Source organism: Euwallacea fornicatus, chromosome 23 (genome assembly GCF_040115645.1).
Source record: "Euwallacea fornicatus isolate EFF26 chromosome 23, ASM4011564v1, whole genome shotgun sequence".
Taxonomy (NCBI): domain Eukaryota; kingdom Metazoa; phylum Arthropoda; class Insecta; order Coleoptera; family Curculionidae; genus Euwallacea; species Euwallacea fornicatus.
The window spans coordinates 3,221,107-3,233,920 of record NC_089563.1 but is presented as its reverse complement, the minus strand read 5'-3'; the positions used below and the strand labels follow the sequence as shown (position 1 = coordinate 3,233,920).

Genomic DNA, 12,814 nt, shown 5'->3' with positions numbered 1-12,814 from the left:
ACGTACAGACGCCATTTTCCCAGATTTATTTTGTAAAAAATCGTAAATGTTCCTGTTTTTTAGGATTTTGTGTAAAAGCTCGATGTTTAGATCGTAAAAATTTACCAACTTTTTGTGTAAAACCTTTCTGACGATCGATTATGCGAAAAAAGCTTCTTTTCGAACCCAGTCTGAAACCATTTTAACAGATGACCGCCTGACCTCCAATCAGCTGTTTCATATTTATTTCATATGTTCATTCTAAAACACCCATTGTACAGATTTTATTAAATTAGGCAATTTAAAATTTTTTTTTAATAAACTCCTATGAAACTACCATGAAAAGATGTAAAAAGGCATGCTAATCTTCATAAGACAATTCCATATTAACCGAATTCTCGAGAGAGACAAGGTATACAATGCTAGAAAACTTCTTGGGTGGGTTCCTTCATAATATCCCATAACTTAGATAATAATTTACTGTAAATTTCACAGCTTCTCAGATGAGCAAATGTACAATGTGGTGTCAGACGTTAAACACTACAAACAATTCCTTCCATTCTGCACTAAATCTGCAATACTCGACTACAATAAAATTACAAATATCCTTCATGCCAACTTGGAAATAGGATTTCCTCCTATAATTGAAAACTATACCTCAAAAGTAACTTTGATACGGCCCAGACTGGTTAAAGCTCAATGTAATGATGGGCGCCTGTTTAACTATTTAGAGAGCACCTGGAAATTTGCTCCTGGACTCAAAAATGTTCCCAACTCGTGCATTATAGACTTTTATATCAAATTTGAATTCAAATCTTTACTGCACTCTCAAGTCTCTGGATTATTTTTTGAACGTTTGGTGAAACAGATGGAAACTGCATTCATTGAAGAAGCAAAAAGGAGGTATGGTGGTGAATCTATTCCTACCTATGCATTAAACTTGAAAGCTGATTAGAGACAATTTCTTGTGATAGATAGTTTAATTGTATTTAATATGAACATAGTCAATATATTAAACTATTGTTTTATTACTACCTATACAGACTGACAAATTTGAGGGATTAGTGTTACTATCCATGGAAGAGATCAAGAGTGAGTCAAATGAAGACAATCTTACATATTTTAATGTTGAAAACAAAGTACACAAACTCCGTTTATTTTTGCGAAAGAAAATACAATCTAACCGTGCTTGTTTTTACTCTGGGCTAGTTCAGGTTCATTTTGTGTAAATAAATAGAAGAAAAATGAAAATCTAAGCAGGAGTTGTGAAAGAAAGGCCATTAAGCTCCCTTCTTATAGCAAGAAATGTATATTTCATTTTCTTAATGGTGCATATGACGTCTGTATTAAATATTCTTGCCATCAACTTTAACTTCACTTTTGTAACAAATGTTAATATGTTGACGGTAAAAATTTTATTTATGGCATATCCGCCTTCTGAAGCGAAAAAAGGAATCGTTTTGGCCACAAAGAAAGGTGCTGAGTTGTGCTTGTCTGATAGAGTGTCTGTTTCATGACAAAAACTTAATCATCACAAATGCATTCCTAATAAAACGCGGCTTTGTTAAATAAAAATTTTATTATAAAAATATAACTGATAAGACAGAATCTATAAACTTCTTATAACAAAATCACATTTTAATATATTTTTTTACTATATTTCGTCAACTCTACGCAACATGTTTTATGTGGAAAAGTACAAAGTATTTAAAAATACCAAACTCATTTTTAAAAACTAACTGATCACGTAGCTACTCGTAATGTTTAGGAACATTTTGAGGAACCGCAATAAACAAGACAAGACACGCCCAACAGGTTTCTGGTGTCAAATATCAGACCCAAAAACAGGAAAATATTTTTGACAAAAGAAGGAAAAGAAGCAAATCTCTTTTTTCTTCAGTAAAACAATTAAAGTGCCTGCATAGAGTTCCAACAATAACTAAAACGACTTGGAATAAATAAAAAGAACCATTAAAGGAATATTGTAACTGCAGAATCGTTATTCAAGTATATAAAAAAGTTAAGTGTCGAACGTCAGAGTTTGAATTTCCTTAACTTAGGCCCTAAAGTTTAAGACGTTAGAAAAATAAACATATTCACGTTAAAGTAAGGCACGACGTCTGAAAACTTAGATCTTTGTAATATAAAATACACAACCTTAATGATACGTGTTACAACCCACAATAAAGGAACTATTTATCCAATTTCAATAAAAAATACTTAAACTATGTAAAGTAACGCATTTAATCCCACATGCATAATTAAAATGTATTAACTCAAACGGAACACATCACTGTAGAATAAAAACAAATCGAATCTGAACTACTATTCGTTTACAGGTACCAAAGTTTATCAGCTAGTTCGGGCGATGGCTGCGTTTTAATATGTTGCCCTACCATAGCTGCTAGTTTGTGAGCGTACTGACAGGGCGCAGGCACTTTAATGGTGCCCGGCCAATTGTAGTACAAATGGCACAATTTATAACACAGCCTTTGGACGTGGTCGGGTTTCAGATTACACGTATCGTGGAGAACTGGAAAAAATAATAACAAAATTCGAGTGTTTGGTGGAAACTTAACTGAAAAAAATTGAAATTCATGCCGTTTCCATTTATTAAAGTATAATTTACACAGTAAACAAAATTAAATGTTTTTTTCTGTACGAAAAACAGAATTCGTTCTTTCTGTAAAAAGTCACAACTGAAAATCTATCTTCGTTCGACTAATATTAATTATGGAGTTATTTTGTTATTTTAACTATTGATCATAAGGAACACTGTACAACTCGGTCGCATTGCCCACACCACCTTTATTGTCCAATATATTAAAATCACTAGTTGAGTAATCTAATATTATCACACACTTACCTATATAGTGTGTAGGATTGACGGTTCCTTGTCTCACACTTTGTGGCACCATATAGAAGTCATGAAGATGTCTTTGAGTAACTGTATGGTCCAGGATTGTTCCCGGAGGAGGATTTTCTGCTTGTCCTGAAAGTAGCAACACTTTAAAATATTGACTGGAAAGAAATTTCTGCCCAATTAACGTTAACTAAAGATTCTTCTACTTTTCTTATCTTTAACCGAGAATAGTCGAATTGGACAATATTTAATGCTAATTTTAGTATTTAATTTTCTCTCTGTTATTTAAAATAAGATATTTTGAAGTAAGAAAAACGGGTGTAGATGATCCCCAATATAACAGTACAAGGATTTCGTCCATGTGTGGCACATCATTATCAATTTATACAATAACATGTTTCTTTGCGAGTTAGATATTTGATTATTGATCGTTCTTGAAAAACATATAGTAATGCAAAAACTCACCTTGAGTTATGCCGAAGATCCTCGTATTTATCCTTTTTTGAACCACAATAAAACAAATCGTCGTATTAGGGCAAAATTGTTGCAAAATATCTTCGAATTGTCTCACTTCGTATTTCTTTGTTGATTCTAATTGACCATCCCCAACGCCGTCGCGGATAATAATAACTTTCGAAGGAAACGACCCGGACTCGCTTTTGTACTGTTCCAAGGATTTCGTAAATGCCTTCTTGTAAAAATCGCCTAATTCTGAACGTTGAAATAAGGCGGTTGAATACCACCTAAACGACAAATTAAAAATATATATAGTAACAGACTGACTTCTAGAATTTATGCTAAAATTCTTTTAAAAATAAAACGTACTAGTTTTAACGGTTGATAATTAAAAAAAACCTCGGAGAAGGTGGTCAACGTTAAACTGTAAAAACTGAGGTAAATTCACAAAAAAAAGTAACGTCAACTTCGGGTTTTTTCATAAGAGACGTCGTTTTGTTATATAGTTAAACTTGCATCTTAATATGATATTGGAAAACTCCAAGTTTACTAACGAACGGACCATGTGAATCGATTATGTAATTCTTATGCAATTACTCTTCTACTACTTTCACTCGGCTACTTCTAATACCTCTATAATAAAAAATAAATAAAACGAATCTTTGCAAGACTTGCCTAGAAACACTTTCATTTAAACTGCTAACAAATCCGCACACCGAATTGGGGGGCGACCCATGGTACACGTCGATGCCGCAAATCATCCAGCCTTGGAACGGAAATTTGACAGTCCACAGACTACCCCCTAATTTGCAATTAATTTGTAATGCTATTTTCAAGATAATCGATCGAACTTTGTCAGGCTTTGATAAAGTGCGAGAATTGATCACTTGTGAAGCAATAGGGATTTGAGAACAGCACAGTTTCTTTATTAGCGCATACCGGTCGCTTCGCATAGTGGGACAAATGAAGACCGCCAGCTGGAAATAATTAAAAAAGATATTATTACCAATTCCAAGAACATAACACCCATCATTTATGGTAGTTGAAAATATAAAAACTTTCATATTATATTTTGTATATACTTCCAATGCCGCTATTAGTATCTGAATAGGACCGCACAGGCTGTGTTGGAAACCCCGCATATTTTATTCAAACATATTGAATAAAAGTTAGAAAGGAAGGATTTGCCCAAGATCTATTTCACTCCTAACGTACCTGCATATTAGGATTAATTTTATCCTTAACGTAGTTTACATAAGTGGCCGGCTGATCATTGGGCAACCTCTCCATCCTTGGAGGGCTTATCACGCAACCCAGAGAAGTGGCTAATCGTGTCATGTGTTGACTGAAATCTCTGGCGTATCTCGAGTCTTGTTCCGTGAAAAATACCACCCAGTTATACAGGTCCACGGGTCCGGTTACCTATGAAGGTAGTTCAAGTGGCAAATAACAAAAACAATGTGAAAAGGCTACTTACAGAATTGTTGCCCAAATCTCTATTCCAGTCAGCTCCCGGACCGGCCATTTTCGTTACTTGATTGCCAAAAATGACTTTTTCCATCTCCAGCTGGCGACCTGAGACATTCATGTAGCCTGTTGAGGGTATCGATAACCCCCAATCGGATAAAATCTAAAGGAATCAGAAGAAAAAAATCCAATCATATAAGCAACATCTGCCAAAAATGATCAATTAAAAGATAATAAAGGTGTTAAAATTATTTTTGGTTAAACAAACCTAACGCACTAGACTAAATCTATAGGATTTTTACCTTAAAATTAAAGTTGCTTAATTTCAAAAGGCAAACAAATTCAAACGTGATATGCGATGACTTCGTGAGGAAAATATAACGAATTTTCCAGAATAAACCACACACTAAGAACAAAACACTTACTTGCTGAGCCTTTTCGCTCTTCTTCACATTTTCCAAATACGTCCTTAAAGCTAAAATACGTTGATTGGGTGTAACGCGAGTATACATGGCCACGTCTTTCATGACCTATTATACAAAAGTGAAGATACATATTAGCCGTTTGATTTTAAGATAATTGATCTGTAAATCAACCTTATAGTCACTCCTCATAGTGTCGGTCAGACCCGTCAAGAATGATAGCTCAGGTATCAAACATACCATGCGATCCTCTAACTCGGTAGAACCCGATTTTTTCACTTTTTTCCGGTTTAACAGTAACGGCTGATCGTGGTCACGGATTGTAATGTTGTACTGCGCCTTGTAATAATCGACGAAAGTTATATTCCTACAAGAAATTCAATTTATCAGCTCTGCTTTTCATTTGTGAATCACGTGATCAAAGAATTAAAATTTTTCACATTAAAGAATTCCATCATTTCAATCTTAAATTCATAAAAAATTTTTCAACTTTACCTTCCGTCTCTCGTAGGAAACGTATCCATTGGAGTCATATCCCACAAAACATCGTCAATGATGTAAGTCTTGTTATTGTACCGCGTAAAAACGCAAGACCCCAAAAAATTCTTTTGTACTGTCTCTTTAAACATTTTTGGATTGGTGGTGGTCTTTAACTCATATAACAATTCGTAGGCGTTTTGCGTTCGCAACACCCTGTGTTGAGTGTCCAAAGTCAACATAAGGCCACCCTCACGTTCGTCCACAGTGACAGCAAAACCAGGAAACACCTAGTAAGCATCAGCATAGGTTACCAACTCCCCCAAAAAAATATATTTTTTTTTTATATAATAATTTACCTCTAGCTTGTGCTGAGGAATCAAATGCCTATGTTCCGGATTGAAATAGTTACGCCCCATTTGCGTGTAAAGCAGCACATGCATAATTCTTTTGAATAATATGTTGTACAAATGTAAGCAATCTCTATCTCCCAAACTTTTTTGTTTTTTGTAAACAACTGTGAGTATAACTTCTTCATTACTACCAGGCAATTCAGCTGTGAATATTTTCTGAGTGTCTGTTATTTTTACAGGCAAGTACAATATATTTCCTAAAATTCAGTACACATGGTTATGTAGTGCTAGAAGATTGTTTTATCAATGGGGATACCTCCATCAAACATTTTGGCTGTTTCCAATTGTCCTCTTATCACTTGATTCACCAATTTTACCCTGTGGTTTTTTGCATCAATTTCAGGGTTAAATTTGACTTCATATTCAAAAACACCCCGCCCTTTCTCTAAGTCTAATCTCAGGTAATTTAAAGATATATTAATCTGTTTTCCAGATGTGCCTTAAAATATATTACAAAATTAAATACCTGTAAATTACTTTTCACAAGTAACATACCCTTTTCAATTTTTCATTGATAAAAAATAATTATTACACTTTGTTCTTACCAGACTTCAGATAGTTTTATCTCTGTTTACTATCATTTTCTTACATTGATTTATTTCTAATCTTGCTTTAAGAATTTTAACAGCCAATTGATAAACTTACCTTGATACAGAGTAGGTTCTTGGGGTTCAGATATGGTCATCTGAGAAACTGTCCCTGGGAGTTCAGCAATAGAAGACTCGGTGTTGCTAGATGTTTCTTCTTTTCTAACAGCTGAACCAGGCTTCTGAGAGGTAGAAGAAGGAAATGCCTGTTGTGTGTCAGCAGCTGCACCTACCCTTTTGCCTTCTAGTATTTTCTTAAGAAGAGCTGCCCGTCCCTTGACAAAAGCAACATTTCACATAAGACACCTTAGTAGAAACATTGATATTTAATTATTTGATTTGATTTCTTTGCAACAGCAGCACTAGCATCACTATTTAGTATCTAACTACATCTGGCTACACATTTTAAATGTGAATTTCTTCTTTTTATGAATTAGTAAACCTATTCATAAGTGCTTTGCAATTTTATATTAGCTAGGATAGCCTCATGAATTATCTCCGTATTTAAAATATTCACTTCCCATAATATGTTGAGCCCCATCTAATTTGTAATACTTTAGTTCCTAACCTGCCCTTATGGCATTTCTGTCGTCATGGTAGGGTATCTGGCACAATTTGTGTTTTTTGATTCATTTTGAGGCGTAGCTCTCCAAAATTGTCCAAGAAGTCTGTGAACCCACTGATCACATTTGAGCTCATAGACAAGCTTAATCAGTATGACTATAATGGGCTGGATGAATTTTTTCCACTATCCATGAGGGTACACAGGGTGGTACATAAGAATTTAGTTTGGGAGTGAATGTGTTAACACAGTAAAGTAAAAAACAAAAATGGTTGAAGAAAGAAACAAAATTTACTAGCTTAGAGAACAGTAATTAGCTTCAGGTTGCAATTGGCATAAAATTTGAAAATTTAGTTGTTTAAATTATTTGTGAACCACTTTACTTGAATTTTGGACTGCCTGTTACATACCATAAATAAGAAACTACAGAGATGTACAAATAATGTTCAAAATTTCTCTACCTTTGGCTGAGGCGTAAGTTTAGACTCTTCAGGAGCTATACCCACTGACTGAGTAGCTTCTTTCTGCTTTTTGAGAAGCTGTGCCAGGATTTGCCCCCTACCACGAGGGGCTGGAGGACCCCCTTCTGCCATACTTAACGTTTATATAAAAATTTTAAAAACTCAAACACCGGTAACGAAAGGTAACCAAAACAGAAACTTCCTAATGCGTCGGGAGTTAAAGAAACGAACTTTTATTGAAGAAAGAGAATGATAAAAATAGTGAAGAGAGAAGGCATGACGTTGAAATATGTCAAAGCAGTGTATAAAAACAAGCAGTGAAACAGCAACGTCGCATAAATTGACGACTTAGTTATTTACCACATTTGAGTTATAACATTCAAAAATCACGATAAAAATTTATTCCAAAAGCAGTTGCTTTAGCAAAATACTACTGATATAGTATTTATTGTATAAGCACATAAATAGGTATACAAAGGGTTCGCATTCACCGAAGCATTCTTCATAAAAGCGAAAAATTATTCGTCTGATTAGTTTAAATAATTTTTTTTTCTGACAAAAGTTCTAATGATTAAATAGATTACCAAACCATCATAAGACATTTTTGGAAAAAAATTTCAGAGTAACCTTTTTTTGTATGAAAAGTTTAGAGATTAATTTTGCAGTTTCTCTGGATCCGAGGTAAAGGTGTGTTGAATTAGTTCAATATCAAGCCTATAGGTTTAATATTATTTTATTGCCCTAAAGATGATATTTCTTTCATCTGCACTTTCTTCCTAGTTTATAACCGCAATAATGCTTCTGAAATTTGCCGCATGCGCATATCATTTTTTTAATCTGATCTTGAGGTGTCACATTTTTCGATGTTGGTAGCCTTATATTTCATTGTTTATATAACCGCTTAAGAAGTGACATAACAGTTTCCTAACCTCATTTTCTCCTTTAATTTCCTCAAAGAAATTTGCAAAACAATTTTTCATTTGTTGTGTAACTAAACAAAAAATGGCTCAATTCTCATCACTAAATCGTCTAATTTTTCAAAGACTAAGAACACCAATACAAAGGCGTCTGGTCTCAACGTCTAAAAAGAATAATGATACTATTGCAGCCAATGAGTGTATCACCAAAACTTCAGACAAACTTCAGGAAAAAAATTGGATATCTTATGGATATGAATATGAAAACAAAGTAGACGACAGGAGAGCTATGCATTCTGTAATGTTCGCTGGAATTACACTTTGTATGGTGGTTGTAGGTAATGTTAAATATTGAGCATTCTACTCCATAAAGCAAATTATTAAAAATCCTAGTTAAAGTTACTAGCTCACATTGATTAAACTCACAATCATTATACAGCATCCAATGTTAGTTTTCCTATAAAAGACGCAACATTTACCTAAAAACAGAGTGTTGCATGAAGCAACGTGAGTGGTGACCTACCTGATAACTTTTATAAGGGCATGTTAAGATTCCTAACAAATGTTTATAAATTTTACACAGTTTCTAGAATATTTAGTTGAAAAATTACCATAATCACATGTACACAAGTGTTTCAAAAATTTTGGATGATAGAAAGCAATAAGAGTTCAATTATTAACCAATATTATTAGATAAATTTGTCTATCTAAAATAAGGGCATCCATGCATATGCACTGCATTAAGTTGCGTATGTACATTGATTTTTAGTTTAGTTTGATCATTACATGTTCAATTCCGTATTTACTTATTACACCATTTTTAAGGTTATATTCCCTACACCTATTACATTTAGGTTAACATGAGCTGCATTTAAACAGACTATGATGCATTTGAATTGTTCATTGACCTCAAAATTTTATTCATTTCCTGCATGAGTGCAATAAAGTGTATACTCATATCATATAATTAATGTCCCTCCCTTGATAATTAGAACTTGAGAAATAGTATTTTGATATATTAATATTGCTTCTAGGTTTCGTTTGGTCTTATGCACCAGATTACAATCTAAGAGATTGGGCTGTACGAGAGGCATTCTTAGAACTCAGACGACGGGAAGCTGCAGGCCTTCCTTTAGTAGATCCTAACTTCATTCCTCCAGAGAACATTTTGTTGCCCTCAGATGAAGAGCTCGGAGATACTGAGATTATTATATAAGAGTGGTTTGGTGAAATAATTTTGGCTTGTACATTTATTAAAATTTAAATAATATAAGGAATTCTAGTAAGTATGTGGTTTGTATTTATTTGTTGAAAAATAAAATACTAATTGTTAGAAAACAGAACAGTTATTTTTATTTCACTTAATATGATTAAATTTGAAAATCAGGTAAGAAACTCACTAAAAATAGATTACCAAAGTGCCCAAAAAAAGAATGCCCAACATAAAAATATCGTAAATAATAAAAGATGTCAGGTCAAAAAAAAAAAAAGTGATCGCTGATTCAAACCCGACCAAAGGGGGGGGTGAACGTTTTCTATACCTTTTTTATATAAGGTTCTCCAGTTTCTGGTAGACTTTAATAATTAATTCAAGGTGCAAATATATAATACTAGTTTTGTTAATACTAGTATGACTCACAGTTAACTGTACATATGCTACCAGGGACACCATTATTATGATTCAAATTCATCGTTATGCGCAGTTAACTCTCAAACATCCTGTATTCACAGTCTATACAGACAATATCGACATGGTAGTAACTATAAACAACTCTCCAGATTACAATATTCAGAGTGACTTGTGGGCTTCAGGACAGATAATAAACCGGACTGCAATTTTACATCCTCTTTTAGATTTTGCGTGAACCATTAAATAATTTTAGTTTACAGTATATGATCATAATCTACCTTCAACATCAAAACGTTTTATAAATTACGCTCGTACTTCATTAGCTTTTATCTCATAAACTAAGAGTTTCTTTTGCTTCTTGAATTCTTTAAAATTTAAACACTTTCAATTTAAAATTAATCTATATCATTTTGTATAACTTTTGAATTGCCATTAATTAAATCTCCGCGAGTGCTAAAAACTACGTCAATGGCGAAAATGTATTCAGGAATGACACGTGTCAACATGTTTGGCTATGCGTTGGAAACAACAAGTTGCCATTATAACAAAGAAGAAGAAAATAATATGACCAAAAAACATTAACCTCAAATCAAACCTGAATTAAAGATACTAATTTTCACGATTTGTTAATTTTATTTCAAACTGTTTTAAAGCATCAAACGCCAGTATTTAGCCTATTCTGCACACTTTAAAGTTTGCTACATATTGTATTACAGTGTTTGTCGCTTTTAACTATTAACGTACAAATTCAAACTTACAATGGCTTTGGCTATGCAAAGGAAAACCAATGTAAGTAAACAATTTATCCCCATCCAAACCTACGACATACTTATTTCTTTAGGTGCGTTTACCTCCGGAAATAAACAGAATCCTTTACATCCGGAATCTTCCTTACAAAATTACTGGTGAAGAAATGTATGATATATTTGGTAAATATGGTGCAATCAGGCAAATTCGAGTAGGTAACACCCCAGAGACCAGAGGTACAGCTTTTGTTATCTATGAGGACATTTTTGATGCAAAAAATGCTTGTGACCATTTGTCAGGATTCAATGTGTGTAACAGATATCTTGTTGTACTATATTACCAAGCCAATAAGGCATTCAAGAAAACTGATCTGGATAAGAAACAGGAAGAAATTGATAAGATGAAAAGCAAATATGGTATTAACACTTAAGATTTTTTTGTAAAGGCATTTTTGACAAATATAGTAGGTATAATTTATGTTTATTTTAAATTTAAACAAAATATTAACTTATTCTTTAAAGTAACATGAGGGAAAAATCCAATTGTAAGCTTCAGAAATTCCATGTTTCAGGGGTTCAATTTGTTCAGTGGCGTATCCAAGTAACTGTTAGATTACTATTAGCTCTAACTGTTTACATGTATTTAAAATTTTAAGTGGTTAGTAATCAAAACGCGTTTTTGGAAACAAAGATCTGGATCAGATTGAGCTGTATCGGATGATTTTGTGGCTGGCTATCATTGCAGGTTATCAATCTGAAAATGCCTAAATAAATTAACACATGATCTATGAATTAACTTGAAAGACACTCTAAACATGTAACTTAATAAAAATTTTTTTTAGAATTGAGACTTACCCTTAACATGCAATTGTATTTCAAAGGCTAATAATTAGACATTATTAACTGAACACATTAACATGGAAGATAACAAATGACTTAAGAAAACATCTTTTAGACTGATTAAACTGAAGATAAAGATAAAAATTTTACAATGTATTGAAAAATGTGTTTTGACATTACAATTAAATATACAGTGTATTTTTGATTAAACAAAAGGACCCCTATAAAGGAGAAAAAATTCTTTAACCTAAACCCACACTTCCCCAAGTTTTACAAATTAGCCTCCAACTCAATCCAGTCTTGAAAAATAGGGCATGCATCAGAAAACACACATTTGCATTCTTTCATTACACCTATCCCACAAAACGAGGTCAGGGAAAATGGGAAATGGACCCCCTGAAAACATCCAATACATGTCCAATTCTTCAAAACTAAAGCCAAGTAAGAAACCAATCCTTGAATAAGCAAAACTGTGAACCTCTGAAACACACAAAACCAAAAATTGTGAGATATCTATTATATTCAGTTGATACTCCATATTTGAATTAGATATTTGAAACATTAAAAAATCATAAGTTTTATGCATAAGATATAATATGCAATCGCTGTGGCTTTTTCAAACCTTCAATTAAAAACATTTTAGTAAAATTTTTTTGTCAAACTTATGATAAAAGGTTTTTAATAAAAAACATCGGAAAAAGCAATTTCAATGTTAAGAATTTTCCAATGCTATATATAATACTTGAACGATTTTAAAATAGAAAATTCTGACAGGTGCTGGTACTGCGAAAAAATTATTGTTTTAAGTGTCGTAAACGAACCGGAAATCAGCAATTGGTGGAAAGTGCACGAGAGGCAAGACTAGTGCCTGAAAACGTGTATAATGGGAGCGTGAGGAGACGGTTGAAAAATACCATAAGAAAAGATGAGAAGGTAGAGAGTTATTGACTGGGGAAAGACATAAGTGAATTCCGACAGTTCGGATCCGAATTCA

General features: G+C 33.2%; 4 protein-coding genes across 5 annotated transcripts; 3 read left to right on the top strand and 1 right to left on the bottom strand.

Moving 5' to 3' along the window:
• Positions 1–132: 132 nt before the first annotated feature.
• Positions 133–996, top strand: LOC136346604 (coenzyme Q-binding protein COQ10 homolog A, mitochondrial). The gene is made up of 2 exons (XM_066295919.1): positions 133–417; positions 475–996. Exons 1-2 carry the CDS (start codon positions 338–340, stop codon positions 932–934), a joined length of 540 nt encoding a protein of 179 aa, XP_066152016.1. The 5' UTR covers positions 133–337; the 3' UTR covers positions 935–996.
• Positions 997–1,539: 543 nt separating this feature from the next.
• AGO3 (Argonaute 3) lies at positions 1,540–7,928 on the bottom strand. Of its 2 annotated transcripts, XR_010733328.1 has the most exons (14): positions 7,688–7,928; positions 6,723–6,939; positions 6,334–6,516; positions 6,024–6,274; positions 5,683–5,954; positions 5,362–5,554; positions 5,191–5,295; positions 4,776–4,928; positions 4,514–4,720; positions 3,974–4,275; positions 3,414–3,585; positions 3,308–3,339; positions 2,846–2,971; positions 2,373–2,512 (listed from the first exon to the last, which is right to left on the bottom strand). XR_010733328.1 is itself a non-coding variant. In XM_066295901.1 (13 exons), the coding sequence occupies exons 1-13, from the start codon at positions 7,817–7,819 to the stop codon at positions 2,313–2,315; spliced, it is 2,619 nt and encodes an 872-aa protein (XP_066151998.1). In that variant the 5' UTR covers positions 7,820–7,927; the 3' UTR covers positions 1,540–2,312. The 2 variants fall into 2 exon arrangements, 1 of the variants encoding a protein (XP_066151998.1); XM_066295901.1 differs by having other exon boundaries at positions 1,540–2,512; positions 3,308–3,585; positions 7,688–7,927.
• A 658-nt stretch (positions 7,929–8,586) lies between these two features.
• On the top strand, positions 8,587–9,947 carry NP15.6 (NADH dehydrogenase [ubiquinone] 1 beta subcomplex subunit NP15.6). Its single transcript, XM_066295500.1, has 2 exons — positions 8,587–8,942; positions 9,639–9,947. The coding sequence occupies exons 1-2, from the start codon at positions 8,690–8,692 to the stop codon at positions 9,818–9,820; spliced, it is 435 nt and encodes a 144-aa protein (XP_066151597.1). The 5' UTR covers positions 8,587–8,689; the 3' UTR covers positions 9,821–9,947.
• Positions 9,948–10,883: 936 nt separating this feature from the next.
• On the top strand, positions 10,884–11,458 carry Sf3b6 (splicing factor 3b subunit 6). The gene is made up of 2 exons (XM_066295501.1): positions 10,884–11,023; positions 11,076–11,458. The coding sequence occupies exons 1-2, from the start codon at positions 10,994–10,996 to the stop codon at positions 11,409–11,411; spliced, it is 366 nt and encodes a 121-aa protein (XP_066151598.1). The 5' UTR covers positions 10,884–10,993; the 3' UTR covers positions 11,412–11,458.
• Positions 11,459–12,814: the final 1,356 nt, after the last annotated feature.

What these genes read in the sequence shown, in the direction of transcription:
- LOC136346604 (XM_066295919.1), top strand. Translation starts at nt 338, where the DNA reads ATGCTAATCTTCATAAGACAATTCCATATTAACCGAATTCTCGAGAGA. An exon ending in AATGCTAGAAAACTTCTTGG is followed by an intron (nt 418 to 474) that starts GTGGGTTCCTTC and finishes TAAATTTCACAG; the next exon opens with CTTCTCAGATGAGCAAATGT.
- AGO3 (XM_066295901.1), bottom strand. Translation starts at nt 7,819, where the DNA reads ATGGCAGAAGGGGGTCCTCCAGCCCCTCGTGGTAGGGGGCAAATCCTG. An exon ending in TTCCTCAGCACAAGCTAGAG is followed by an intron (nt 5,955 to 6,023) that starts GTAAATTATTAT and finishes GATGCTTACTAG; the next exon opens with GTGTTTCCTGGTTTTGCTGT. An exon ending in TTTCCTACGAGAGACGGAAG is followed by an intron (nt 5,555 to 5,682) that starts GTAAAGTTGAAA and finishes AATTTCTTGTAG; the next exon opens with GAATATAACTTTCGTCGATT.
- NP15.6 (XM_066295500.1), top strand. Translation starts at nt 8,690, where the DNA reads ATGGCTCAATTCTCATCACTAAATCGTCTAATTTTTCAAAGACTAAGA. An exon ending in ACTTTGTATGGTGGTTGTAG is followed by an intron (nt 8,943 to 9,638) that starts GTAATGTTAAAT and finishes TATTGCTTCTAG; the next exon opens with GTTTCGTTTGGTCTTATGCA.
- Sf3b6 (XM_066295501.1), top strand. Translation starts at nt 10,994, where the DNA reads ATGGCTTTGGCTATGCAAAGGAAAACCAAT. An exon ending in CTATGCAAAGGAAAACCAAT is followed by an intron (nt 11,024 to 11,075) that starts GTAAGTAAACAA and finishes TTATTTCTTTAG; the next exon opens with GTGCGTTTACCTCCGGAAAT.